The following is a 14,220-nucleotide window of genomic DNA, read 5'->3' as shown; positions in this document are numbered from 1 at the left end:
AGGAGAAGGGAAAGGAGAAAGAATGCCATTTTGTCCGCTTCTACAGAATGTCTATGAACCTCCTACAAGATTCAAGGAGTGATCTATAGAATGATAATGCAAACGTGACAGATGGAATGGACAAATCACTCAGTTCAAAAAGCTACTTACTGAATAAATTTCATATATTCCTTTACGACCTTCATCGCACTCACGACGAACCCAATGTCGATTGAGGTAGGCACATATCCCATTCAATACTTTGCTTGAAAACCTATAATCTTCCCACTGTTGAGTGTAGAATTTCAGCACACTCTCATCCATCAAATCTTCACCATCCTGAAATTACAAGTTTGTCAGTACTGTTGTGCGATTTTAAAGTACAACCAAGACATATCAGTGTATACAAACTGACTGTGTAATAAACCCACACCATGCAATGTATTTACAGGAAACACACTGCTAATACATTTAGTTCTACATTAGTAAAGCACAAAGCCAGTATGAGATTTTGAGATTAAAAGGCTGGAAAAAAAATGCACAGCACAGATGAAGCTCCAGAAGACATTCCTGTCCCTCTGGATGCAAGACAACATCCAGCTCTATTAGTAGTCTATTTATAATAAACTGCCATCATATAATAAAATATAATAAAATAATACATAATATAATAAAAAAAAGGCTACCATCAGGCATTTTCAACATGACAGGCATCCATTTTTTCAGCATTCCTAATATGCTGGTTAATTGCTTGGAAAGCCTAGCTATTCTTGCTCAAGTACAGGACAGCTTAAGATGTCATGTAACATTACTTCTATAAAACATAGGAATGTTGTTTTGGCTTGAAGAGGAAAAGCAGCTGACAGGTGCAAAGTTAGGGACTGATCTATGTCTGAGGTAAAGCCAACAAAACATTCTAATGGCTATGGAGACAAAAGCATCTTTTAAGATTATTCAGTTTACTTCCAGTGGCTGCATACACCTCTAGCCTTACTGATATAGCTTTTCTTCTCACCCCAGTTTATTTTACTACAAGTGCAGATCCATCTCATACCCCATCTTACCTTAAGGAGATTAGTCAAGTAGTTCTTCAGAAATTCTTTTAGCCGTTTGTACAATTCCAAGCCAACAAACTGAGCACCTCCAGGTGTCTGGCCCTTTTTCGATTTAGAAGGAGGTACTCCAGCTCCCCGCGCTTGATTAGACTGGTGTACACTGGTACAGTAGTTATAAACATGACTGACAGGAAAGTTAAGGAATACATTTGCCACTATAAGATTAAAAATACAATTAAAAAACAATGCTAATTTCAATAAGCTATTATTTATACAACTGTGAATGACTTAAACATAATGCATTACAAGATGCACTAGCCTATATCAAATCAAATCACAGCTAAGAAAATTAAGTAATTTTCAGCAGAATTATCTGCAGCAAAATTGTGTCAGGCTGAGAGCACTGCAAGTACTGACCCCAACATTAAATTAATTTAATGCTTACTTAACAAGACCATCAAGAAACAAAGCAGTGCAATTTGCTGATAAGATTATTTAAATGGAATTTATTTGATCTATTATATTGGTCTTCTACAAATACATAAGCTTTCATTTGAACTGAAAGAAATTTCAATACTAGCCTCAAGCAACATTCAGTAGTTGAAAACACAAGAGAATACTTTTGAATTCTTTCAAACACCATCCTCTAGAAAAGATTTGGCCACTTAAGATGACCAAACAGAGGACGAACCTGGAAAGCAGAAATGGTGAGACACACACACATTTAAATGCACACCGTAAGATGAAATTCACTAAAACCCAATTTTAGGATACAAGTTAATCCCAAAATTTTAGTGTAAAATCACAGAGTCATAGAATTGTTTAGACCAGAAAAGACTTCTAAGATGAGTCCAACCATTAATATAGCACCACCAAGCCCACCACGAAACCATGTCCCTAATCACCCTAAGGGTCTTTGAAATACCTCCAGAGACACTGATTCCACCACCTATCTGGGCACATCATTCCAATGCAGGACAACACTTACAGTAAAGAAAGTTTTTCCTAATATCCAACCTACATCTCCTCTGATGCAACTTAGGACCATTTCCTCTTGTCCTGTTGCTTATTACATGGGGGAAGGGCATGACCCTCACCTTGCTACAGCCTCCTTGCAGGTAACTGTAGAGAGCAATGAGGTTCCCCTTGTGCCTCCTTTTCTCCAGGCTAAACACCCCCAGCTCTCTCAGCCTCTCCTCATCAGCCTTGTGCTCCAGACCCTTCCCCAGCTCTGTTGCCCTTCTCTGGACTCACTCCAGCCCCTCAGTGTCTTTCCTGTTGTGAGAAGCCCAGAATGGACACAGGTTTTGAGGTGCTAAGTATAGCAAAACCATCACTGCCCTGCTCCTGCTGGCCACACTATTGCTGATACAGGCCAGGATGCCATTTGGCCACCTGGGCACACACTGGCTCATGCTCTGACAGCTGTCAAACAGCACCCCTAGTCCTTTTACACGGGGCAGCTTTGCAGCCACTCTTCCCCCAACCTGCAGCACTGCCTGAGGTTGTTGTGGTTGAAGTGCAGGACCCAGCACTTGGCTTTGCTGAACCTCATACCATGGGCCTCAGCTCACTGGTCCTGCCTCTTTGGACCTACCCACACTCCAGCAGAGCCTACCCACACTCCAGCAGATCAGCACCCTCACCCAACTCGGCGTGCCCTGCCAAACCACTGAGGGTGCACTTGAGGCCCTTGTCTCAGTCACTGCTGAACAGGACTGGCTCCAGCACTGAGCCCTTGGGAAGAAGGCTTGTGACTGGCTGCCTGCTTGATGCCTTGCTGCACGCATCATACAAATGCACTTGGTTGGGCTGTTGACCCCACCATCTTTTTTTTTTTAGCTAGAAACCCTAATTCCTATGTGACCAGGCAATTCTGTAGTTTCTAACACAGGGACCCTTTTTTCTTGGCCACTCCATGGATCTCCATTGCTTACCTCCACTGAGATATCAGACTGAAGGACCTCACTAGCACACCATCCCTCAAACACTGGCATGCTGCCCCCTTGTTTTATCCCTTTTCCTTTTCAAATCTCATTTAAAGCTCGCTCTAGAAGACCTGGTAACTCTGGCATCTGCAAAGATACTTTTCCCTTTTTGAGACATGTACCATGTGTACCATGTCTGTCACCAGCAGGCCTGATGTCATATAAACCTAGCACTAGGTTGTTTTTGTTTTTGTTTTAAATCTGCCACTGACACCAAGCTCAGAGCCAAGTATTGATCTGCTGGCTCTTCCTGTTTATTCCTTCATCATTTCTTGGAACTGGAAAGAGAAAGGTGTGAAAACTACTTCAGCATCTGCTCTCTTAACCAGACATCCCAAGTCGCTGAAGTCTCTTGATTACCTTTAGAGTTCTTGTTGCGACTTCACTGCTGTCTACCTGAAAAGTCTGAGAATTGTCCCACGGTAGGAAGTCTGCTCTTTACATCTTTAAGCCAGGTATCAGAGATGCAGAAGATGACCTTAGCAAGTGGCAGCAATATCTTTTCCTCTTATACTACTACAGCCGGGCAGACTTGCTGTAACTGTTAATGTAACATTTCAAGAACCCATTCTGTTCTCTGATCTAAAAAACTCAAATATTCAGAATTCTTCCAAAGTAGTAAGTGGAAGTCATATTGTCCCAAACACTTCAAATAAGAAGGCATCCTTAAAGAAGTCGCATTCCACAAGCAAGAAAAATAAACTAGCTAGGTACCATGTAAATTGAACTCGATGAGAACTCTGACAATAAAAATCACCCAAATGACTCACACAAACAACAATCAGCCAAAAGAAATGAAGCTACTGAGCACTCACTCTTCTACTGCCAGTCCAAGGACAGGCTTTTGAGTCACATCCTTGTTAGAAAATATTTTATGAACCAATCCAGAATTTTTAACTTGGCTTTGTGTTTTCACAAAATCACTAGATTGGAAGAGACCTTCAAGACTGAGTCCTACCCATGCCCTAACACCTCAACTAAACCCAATGCCACATCCAGTCTTTTTTAAACACATCCAGGGATGGTAATTCCACCACCTCTCCGGGCAGACCATTCCAGTACTTTATCCCTCAATACAAGAGGACCCAACTTTAACCACTAGACAGGTTTCCTCCACAGCACACCATGAACTAGGTAATTAATATATTGCAGAGACTTGACTTTTATCTTTCCCTTCACAAAGCCCAGCACAATAAAATTGCAAGACATCAGCATAAATAAATAGCAAGAAAATGATAAACCACAAATATATGATGCATTAGAGTCAGTATAAACAGATTTGCTTCTAAGTAGTAAAGCTCAAGAACTGTCTCCAAATATCCAGTTAACCTCCTTGTAATTAATTTTATAAAACATTTAATAGACAAAACATACCCTTAGCTGGGTTTAATGATCAGAGTATCCTGCATGCCACCAGGAACAAGGCTCAGGGTCTTCACATCAAACTGCATGGAAAGCCTACTCACAGTCTATATTTACATGCTTGTTTAGAAAGTCATTGCATTCTGTGCAAAGAAGTAATGCTCTTTGCCTAAGATTAACCCTTTTTGAAAATACACAGTGTATGTTTATTTCTTATCTGTTACCTCATCCAGATGCCAAGTAAGGAAATTTCTCACAATGTCAACCAACAACATAAAGATTTCATTTGTATTGAATTGAAGCAATTGAACTTTTAATCAGCCTCTTATCTATCAGCCACTAATTTCCTGGACATTAATGTTTTCTTCCATCTCCTAGTCATTTGTTTGTTGAAATTCCCTGGCACTGTTGCTACTTTTACTATCTGCACTTTGATTTCAGAATTCTCTGTTCAAGTGAAGAACAAGACACAGCACAACCATTTTCCTCTAGATATGCAACTTACTTTCTTGCCATAAACAAGAAAAGCAGGTTTACCAAACAGGTTAATTTTAAATAGCTAATATATAAATTTCTCTACATTGTTTATGGAAAACCTCTCCATCATGATACTAGGAAATTAGGGCTGATTCATAAATACCCCCTTGACAGTCTTGCCTCATTCTTCCCCTCTCTTATCTCAAGTGGCTTTGAGCAAGTCTGAAAATAGGAAGACTGTCCAGATGAAGGGTAATTCTTGCAGTTTTGAGAGTACTGCCTGACAAAAACATTAATCTCTACAAACAATCACAACAGCCCTCAGAAAAATAAAAGGTCAAGATTAGAAGACATAAGCCTTTTTCTTACCCCATATATTTTACTATTAAACCCAGGATTCACTGTAAAGTAAACACAGAGACTGAGACCTTTTGTCCATGCCTGACAATAATCACCTCAGAGCTGCAACAAAAGTAATTCCAGTACTGCTCATCTTTACCTTTTATTCTGGCTTGAGATTTGCTAGCCAAAGGGTCCAAGACAGCACTGTTGAAGTGCTCCAGTTTCATTGTTCCATACAAGTCAAAATGAAGTTAGTTTGCAAGTGTAACTCTTTGACATATTCTACATAAAGCATGCTCTCTCACACTTTGTTTACAATCTGTCCCCCCATCTGCTAGAGCCAGCAACTGACAGAAAGACTGACATATTCAAAACAAAATCAGATTTGTGCTGCTTACAACAAAGTGTATGACAGTTCATCTGAGAATCATAAGGGGAATGCTATGAAAAGAATTCCTAGCTGCAGAAAGCAAAATAAATCCCTCAATGCATGGTATGCTGGAAGCTATATACATACACAAACCAGGAAACATTTTTTGGGGTGTTTGCACAATTCTGTTTAGCAATTTGCATACCATAACAAGCAGAGAAGTTAATTCATCAACAGAAAAGCTAAAATCAGAGTGAAGCTGTGCTGATTCCCAAGCTTTAGGCTGCTGAACTTCAGATTTGGCCCAGCAGACAAACCATCTACAGGAGGAAGAGATCAAGATCAACCTTCTCTAACCTCTACACCTTCCATACAGTGAAGGAGAAATTTAATTTGTTTGTCTAAAATAAATTTGAGGTAGAAAACTGCAAGAAAGTTTATAAAATAATTCAGCATTGCTGTTCAAGATGAAAAATCCTTTTCAGAACTTTATTCTCCTCCAAAAGTCTTCAAAACAAAATACAGCCAAAGACAAATTAATTTTACCACCTCTGTCACCAATATAATTTACACTACTTTTGACAGCCTTGGCTCAGTTTCTAAAGATAGGCAACAGGGAAAAAAAAATCCCATGCTGCCATACCCTAATGGATTTAAGGCCTTGTACAAGATCACTTCCACTGGAGGAAAGGGTCCTAACACACAATCCAGCTGGAGAGCTTCCTTGCCACCTGGTTTCCAGTAGCATGGGAGTTCATGCAGGCAGTCAGTCATGAGGACTGGGGAAGGAACCAACACTACAACCAGTGGGGGTCCCTGGCCCCAGACCCTTTGGTGAGCACATTTGAACTTCTGTGCCCACACTGGGGAAGTGAAACAGGCTCTTTCAGCAGCACTGCATACATTTTTTGAGCAAGTTTGCCAACTAAACACAAGCTTGAGCATGCCATGGTCAACTCTAATCTACCCTCTCCCCTCAAAAAGTAATCCATACAGGTTTTTTCCTCCAGAAGCAACTGCAAACCAAAACTATATAAGAAAAATTATCCCTTATGTAATTCAACACACAACAAGAAATCACTCAGACTCTACAATGATGAGTATAAATCATTCAGTTTTGCTTAAGTCCTAAAGTTTTAAAAGAAAACAGTTCTGCTGAGTTAATAACTTACTCACTTTTCCCCAGCACAGCCAGGGCCTTTAGAGTTCTTTCATTTTGCTATGAAAAATTAACATAACTGGAAGAAGCCTGTGTAAGGAACAGGTATGTAAAATTAAAGGAACTAAAAGTTCCTTTAATTGTAAAATTAAATCTCTTATTACTTCTAGTTTCTTTATTATAAAGATCAGTTTTAGGCATAAATTTGCTATTTCACAGACATTAAGCAGTAACTTCAGGCTCAGCAGCTGGCCTGCAGGACTAAATTGAGATTAATTCCACTTTTGTCAAAAATCTGTATTTTCCTAGATTACACCAAAGGCATGCAAGAACATCATATAGAGAACTACTGCAAACACTGACAGGAAAATTACTAGGGAAGGCCACAGAAGCTTTGTATTATTGTAGAACCACTTCTAATACAAACAACACAGCTTATTATATTTACCAAAGAACAGCTTTACATATTTTCTTCAAAATTAAAGCCATTCAAGTCCTGTTGAAATCCAGATGATTAGGCTGGATTACCCCAGACATAAGAGAAGAGAAGCTAAGAGAAGCGGACATGCCTACATGACTTTAATGTTTTGTGAGTAAAACAGATGAAGGAATTTTGCATGAGTTTTTGAAATGATAAGGTTGTAAAAAACCAATCACTTGTCAGAACAAGCGCTTTGAAAACTCACTTTAGCTTTGTGAGGAGCAGCAGTAATATAAGCATCCCAGAAACCTTCATTCTTTTCAGGGAGGTACCAGCAAGAGATTTTATCTATGTTCAGCTCATCAGCCAGTAAGTGAGGGTTACCCCCGCAAAGCAAATCAGAGTAAGCTAACTAACAAAATTAAGAGCCTGTACCCAGCCCCACACATTCACCATTTGTGATTAGGTTTCAATTGACATATTTTGATACATTGATACATTTAAGTCTTTAGATTTGATACAACTGCTCAGCTAAATCACTCCATTTTAGACAAACCATTTTAGTCAGGGAAGGACTGAGGCAAGACATTGAGAAGCTATTACAGCATCAGCCATGCAGCTGCTATGAAAATCCAGGCATAACTCAGCTCAAACAGGTTTCTACAAGTCTGAGATCAGAGACACTTTCAGCAAAAGCCATCTAAAGACTAATAGATAACTTCTTGTTTCTCTCTCTACAGCATAAACTCAAGTGCATCACAGAGAAACACTGAGTTATAAGGAAAACACAAAATTTCAAAGCCAAATGCAAAAACAAAGGGTACAGTCTTTATGCCAGGGAGCGTAAGACCTTCCACAACTGAGGCTGCTTTTAAATTTCTTTCTTTGCATTGACAGAGGTTGGTTCTGAACAGAGTATTATTGGTTACTATAAAAAGCAAGTAGAACAGCAAGCAGTCATTGTGGAAGAGTGCATAAAGAAAGGAAATGATTGCACAAATATAAACATATTCTGCCCTTCTTTCAAACTGAAGATGCAATCTTTGTAAATACACACAAATGCATACAATTTTATGTACCTTTCCACACAAGAAAAGGTCTATTATGTACCCTTTGAACATGTCAACAAATACATTTACTTCTGCCTTCATGTTTCACACAAGCACTAACTGGAACATGAGAAGTCCTATGAAATAGGATATTGAATATAAGCAGGACTAATACTAGCAGACAGAAGAGGCTGCCTTGATGTATCCAAAGTGACCTTGGACGATTTGACATTGAAGTGAAAGGATGGCTTAGAGTGACTGAATCTTAAAAGAAAGTGGAACAGTGTCTGAGATGTAAATAAGAAGTGCATGCCCTAACACCTCAGTATCTTTTCTGCATAGAAAGAGCATAATAATCTGCGCAGAAAGAAAAAAAAACAAGAACATACCGTGCTGCCTGGTAACAACAGATTCATGTGATTAGAAAATGAAGTATTTTCACAGTTTTAATATGCATCTGCTGATCTAAAATCCTACTAAAATACAGGAATTCAACAAAGAAAAAAGATTGCAATAGAAGCAACTACAAAAGATCTTGGCAAAGGATGCCAGGAAAAGGGCTTAATGATCTTGCTTTTTTCTTGGTCAACATATACTACTGGTGCTGAATCTACTCACAGGAAAAAAAAAAGTTTAAATATATTTACACTTTCTATTTTATGAACAGACATTATCCTGAGTCATCTGGTATTTTTGAAGTGCAAGTGTACTACACTTTATTTAATGTTCAACACAGTATTTTCTTATAACAGTTGCTAATATGTGAGGAAAAAAATCCCGTTTTATAAAATGATTACAGTAACCTTTTCTGATATACAATTACTTACATTTGATCCAATAGTTATTCAGCAGCCACTGCTTTGTTAAAATAAGTGAACAAAATTGAATCACAATAAGCAAGGATTTTTCATAAAATAATAAAACGTGACAGAACAGAATAGCCTCTACCTTTCCTTGACAAACTTCAAGCAATTATTTTGAAAATATTTACAAATGATGGCTGATAATGGAATAATGTAAGAAACACATTTTTAATTTATTGGTGTAAGACTTGAGAAAATTTTAAATCATAATAAATTCAGTCATTTTCTTCAAATTTCCACATAAGACCTATATGACAATGATGCCAATCAACTACTCAAAGGTATTCTAGGAACCTGTTGAAATCAACAGTGTAATTTTTATGTATATAACATTTGAAAGACCTTGAAAGCCAATCTGAACACTGCAATCTGGACATTACAACTCATATCTTAGTTAAACAACCACATCATACCTTCCACAGTATTATAAACTCTTCTTATCAATGACAACATTTTAAGATATCCTCACGCAGATATAAGTCTTATCTGTTATAAAGTAATAACAACTGGACTCTTTAAACTCATCTTATTTTTCTCAAATTTCCTTTAAATATTAAATTTGGACAAAAAGATTAATCTATTCTGTATGCGCATAAATTAACTAGATTGTTTAAAAGAATCCCTAAAAATGCTTCTCAGGTTATGTTTTGTAAATCAGGGTAGTGAAAGCATGAATTTATGTCCAAAGTTTGGCATTTCTAAGAGTCCACACATACAAGAGAGAAGCATACCACTAATCTTTCCATTCACCAATGCTATCTGAAAATTGTTGATGTGTGCTTCTAAAAAAAAGTAAGTATTTTAGCAAAGTTACTCAGCTCTTTGTCTAAGTCACTGTGAAAAATTACACTACTTTGATACAGTGCAGCAAAGTTTTCTGACATTTTAGTACTCGGCCAGAGAATCTTCTTAAGATATATAAAACAAGAAAAGTAACAAACCCCTTTCATTCTCTCCATTGAGTTTCAACACAAATGTCCAGCAAACCCCCATTCATTCTCTCATACCATGAGGTCTGAGGAAAATAAATTGCAGGCTCACTATACAATTAGTTTGAAAAATGGACATCACTTTCTGCCAAAAGAAAAGAAAATAGCACAAGATGTATCGATATTTTATCACTGCCAAATGGAGTTAAGAAGAGGTGGCTATGAAGACAAGTGGCCTACAGCACTATAAGTAAGTTGAATAAGAATAATTCTAGTAAACCAAGTAATAGGTTTTCAACCAACAATTCAAAACAGAAACCCAAAACTTGTTATACAAAAGTACAGTTTTCTCTTGGACGGCCTAATTGAAGTTTCTTCCAAACAGACTAAATGCCACCAGGAGATGTTCTGTATACATATACCCCTAAACACTGACTTTTACAAGAGAGTCCTGTGGATCACAGCCTCCAAACTAATAATCACTAAATGGAAAACAGGGTGAACAGACCCTTCCCTCACAATATTAGTAGCGTTGTTAGGTCTATTGTCCCTAGAAATCGAGTTAATTTTATTTCTATTTCTCTTTTTGGCGTAAAGTCAATGTTTGACATGTAATTCTGAGCTAGCTTGTAATACTGTTGTCAGATGATGTTAATTACTATTATAGGAACGACTAGGCTCTTCAGTACTAGAAATTACATAATATCTGGGTAAGGAACAGAAAAACATCTAGATTTCATTTTTCAAGAATCACACATGTGGGGGAAAAAAATGAAACACCAAAACAACGAATCACACAAGAAGGAAATATGTGATCATCCAATCTCACAAAAAAGGTACCTTGCAGTTAAAAGCACAAATAAATCTAAATTACAAGAAGTATGGATGAGGAACTTAGTAACCACCATTCAGAAACAAAATTTTTCATTCTCCTCTTCAATATTCAGATCTAAAAAACTCCTGGAAAAATCATCCTGTTTCTGCTCCCACTGAAATGACAGGGGAAAAACCCACCTTAATCACACGCTCAAGCCTGTACTCAAAACATGAATTTACTGTTTCACAAAGAGACCCTCTGAACAAAGAAAACAAGTGCAGGTGCGACAGAGGTCTGAACTGCCTGAATTGCATAACTATTCTAATTATTTTCCAGAGGGACTTGACCAAGGCACAACAAAATCTTCTACATCTCCAATCAACTTTGATTGAAAACTGATAGCAGATATAGGACTGAAGGTAGGTTTGCTTATATGCACTGTTCCCCTCTTATAAAGTGGAGGGATGAAATGAAATCCGCATCAGGACCAATATCCTGACAAGAAAAAAAAAGGGAGTGGATGGGGAAAGAGAAAGAGGACAAAAGAGAATGAGGAAAGACTAAACTGTCAATTATCAAGACATTCTTGTAAGTACAGCTGATCTTCAGACCAATTACAGCTGCAACTGAAACTCATCTGCAGCTGTTCTGCTTTCCAAACTAAGCTGGTTGATAAGCAAAGCTTCCTGAAATAAACATCTACCCAACTACAAGACTTGCTGTACACAAAGACTGGGCAAATATGTCACAGTTACTGCTTTGAAAGGGGTTTAATCTTTTAAGCGCAACTTTTGAACACATGTACTTGGTATAGGATGCAAAATGCATTGCTATCTTCATAGGAGATTAAATACTCAGCCTAACCAGTATCAAATACTCTGAGTTACCAAACTCTTATGTCCAAAAACATGGACAAAAAATCCAAGCTGACCAACAAAATTACCCCCTAAATCAATTCACTTAAGAAATTAACAAAACCAGTCCTTATTTTTGTATCAACAACTCCTTGAAGCAGAAGCAAGGAGGAAATGAGTAACTAATAGACAGCATATCCCTTTTACAGCTTCATTCTGAGTATCTTTGAGAACATCAGGAGAGGGAAAAAGCCCGTGTTTAACCATTACTGCTATAATCAGTACTTAAGTCTTCAGCTGCCCTGCTTAGACCTCATGAACAAGAATATATTAAAGGCACTGTGAAGAAAAATCTCTCAGAGCTTCTCCTGCATGTCAGATTTCTATCGGACATTCAACTTTTACAGAGTTGTTTCACTGAGTCAAAACCAACATTGAACCTAGTGCTGCAAGAAATCACTAATTTTAAATCTTAGGAAAAATACTGACACTAAACAAATGTTATTTCATCTTCCCATCACTATTAAGGAAGTATCCTAGAAACACTCAGCAGGCTGCCCAGGGCTTCTCCCACCACAGCCTGGAGCATGGATTCTGCAGGCACAGATAGAAAAGATTACATGTTGATGCTAAGATTACATGTACAGAGAAACTTTTCTACCTCCTTAGAAAGTCCAGGGAACTACAGAATTGACTGCTTTATAGCCTTCAAGCTCTTCTTTCTTTTATAAAAGCTCTGTCCTTTCAAAAAAATTAATACAGACTAAAATTTTACATGCTGAAATTCCAAATCAGTGCCAGCAACAGCTACAGACATTAGTTCACAATAACAACTTCATTTAAAAAGCCCAACTCTAAATACTTATAGAGAAAAGCAGCAGAACTACTTAATGATATGAAATGTATTCAGTTATCATTTCTATCCTATGTACAGCAAAGTGTGTAGACCACCACCTTTTTAAGCAGTGCTGACTTTACTGAGAAATACAAGGTTACAAGAGTCAAGGCAGAACAAAAGATGCAAAACAAAGGTCATGGAATCAATTTACATGGCACCTTATAGGCGAAATAAAAAAGAATTTCCTTTCTAAATGAAGTCCTAAAGTCAAACACCGAAGCCATAATACAACAAGAGACACATTTCTCCTACAAAGTAGTTTGAAAAAAATCTTTATACACTACCTGATAGAAATAAGTTTCCTACAATCTTTCAAACAGTACCTCAGTGCATTTGAATAAGGAAGTTAACCCCCTTCCAGCATCTTATAACAACACCCAAAATGTATTTTCCAGAGATGCTGGAACATAACTCTCCAATGCAAGCCAGGAATTAAAGCAAAATCCACTGGAGACGTTCTCACTCTAGCTGGAAAATTACACAATCAAGTCAAGAGTAAAGTATTACATAGAGAATGACAATTGAAAACTTTCCAGGTAACTGGACATGATTATCAGTAAGACCTGAAGCATAATGCCAGAGGCTAACAGAAAAAAGAAAAGGAATTTCTGTTTTCTTTGTGTGTATTGTGGACTCAAAATTCAACCTATTAATAAAATCTCTTTAAACATGTGCTGTATTAAAGATAACAGTAATCAAACCTGAAATACAGAAGTAGCCTTAATAATTATGGAAGCCAGTTTTCCAGATAACAGAATGTTCCTACTATTTGCCAGTAATATTAAATAGGAAAGGCCAATCTTCAAAACAAAACCATGAATTCTTAAAAGCCATTAAGTGAAATAGTTATGGAGCAATTTTCTGTCTAAAAAAGTAAAAAGTTATCTGTAATCTACCAGCAGTGAGAGCACTAGCTATCATAGGCACTAGGATACGTGTAGAGTTCCATGTATCTGGATTTTGCCATACTTTGTCTGGTGTAAACCTGCTGAATTCCAGCTCTTAGGTCATCCCATATCTGGTCAAGACCAATCTGTTTAAGTCCATGCGGGTTCTGACTCCTATTCGATGACATTTTGTATTTCCTGTAAAGTCTTCCAGTGCAGCAGCCTGAGCTCTTGTTATTCCTCCATCAGAATCACAAGTCAAGTAACATTCTAAACTCAGTTGCAGCAACTCAGCAAGATATTCTTTATACACAAAAAGTGATGTTTCCCAGGAGGATAACCTGCAATAGGAAAAGAAAACATACATGTTATATGACAATCTAAATTTATCCACACTGAAGATACAAAATTTATTATTTCATTGAAATACTGTCGTTTACACAGATGAGAAATCCATCCTAAGATGTGAAATACCAAAACCAAGGAACATAATTTAGCAATTCAGCACAAAATGAGACACTTAGTACCCAGAGTTATCCAAAGGCTGTAGGTACTTAGATCAGTGCAGCTTACAACAGAACTCTAATGCTAACAACAAAACATAACAGCAAAAAGCTTTCCAATCAGCAGACACTATTTACAGCAAGTGTAAATAGTTCCTCCCCATTCAACAGTAAAACTGCAGTACTTCTGAGCAACTCTGGGTTCTGTGGTAGCTCATTGTTTAACAAACACCCTTATGGGTATTGAAGATTAACCAGAAGATACTA

General features: G+C 37.6%; 1 protein-coding gene across 1 annotated transcript in view; it reads right to left on the bottom strand.

The window, feature by feature from the left end:
* CUL1 (cullin 1) overlaps positions 1–13,796 on the bottom strand; it is a 37,344-nt gene extending 23,548 nt beyond the window's left edge. The window contains exons 1-3 of the mRNA XM_005424151.2: positions 13,499–13,796; positions 1,044–1,218; positions 151–318 (exon numbers count right to left, since the gene is read on the bottom strand). Coding sequence (XP_005424208.1) covers positions 151–318; positions 1,044–1,218; positions 13,499–13,638 — 483 coding nt within the window. The 5' untranslated portion in view covers positions 13,639–13,796. The remainder of the gene's footprint in view (positions 1–150; positions 319–1,043; positions 1,219–13,498) is intronic.
* Between the last annotated feature and the right edge of the window lie 424 nt (positions 13,797–14,220).

This window comes from Geospiza fortis, unplaced genomic scaffold (genome assembly GCF_000277835.1).
Source record: "Geospiza fortis unplaced genomic scaffold, GeoFor_1.0 scaffold120, whole genome shotgun sequence".
Lineage (NCBI taxonomy): Eukaryota > Metazoa > Chordata > Aves > Passeriformes > Thraupidae > Geospiza > Geospiza fortis.
This window is presented reverse-complemented; position numbering and strand designations above follow the sequence as displayed.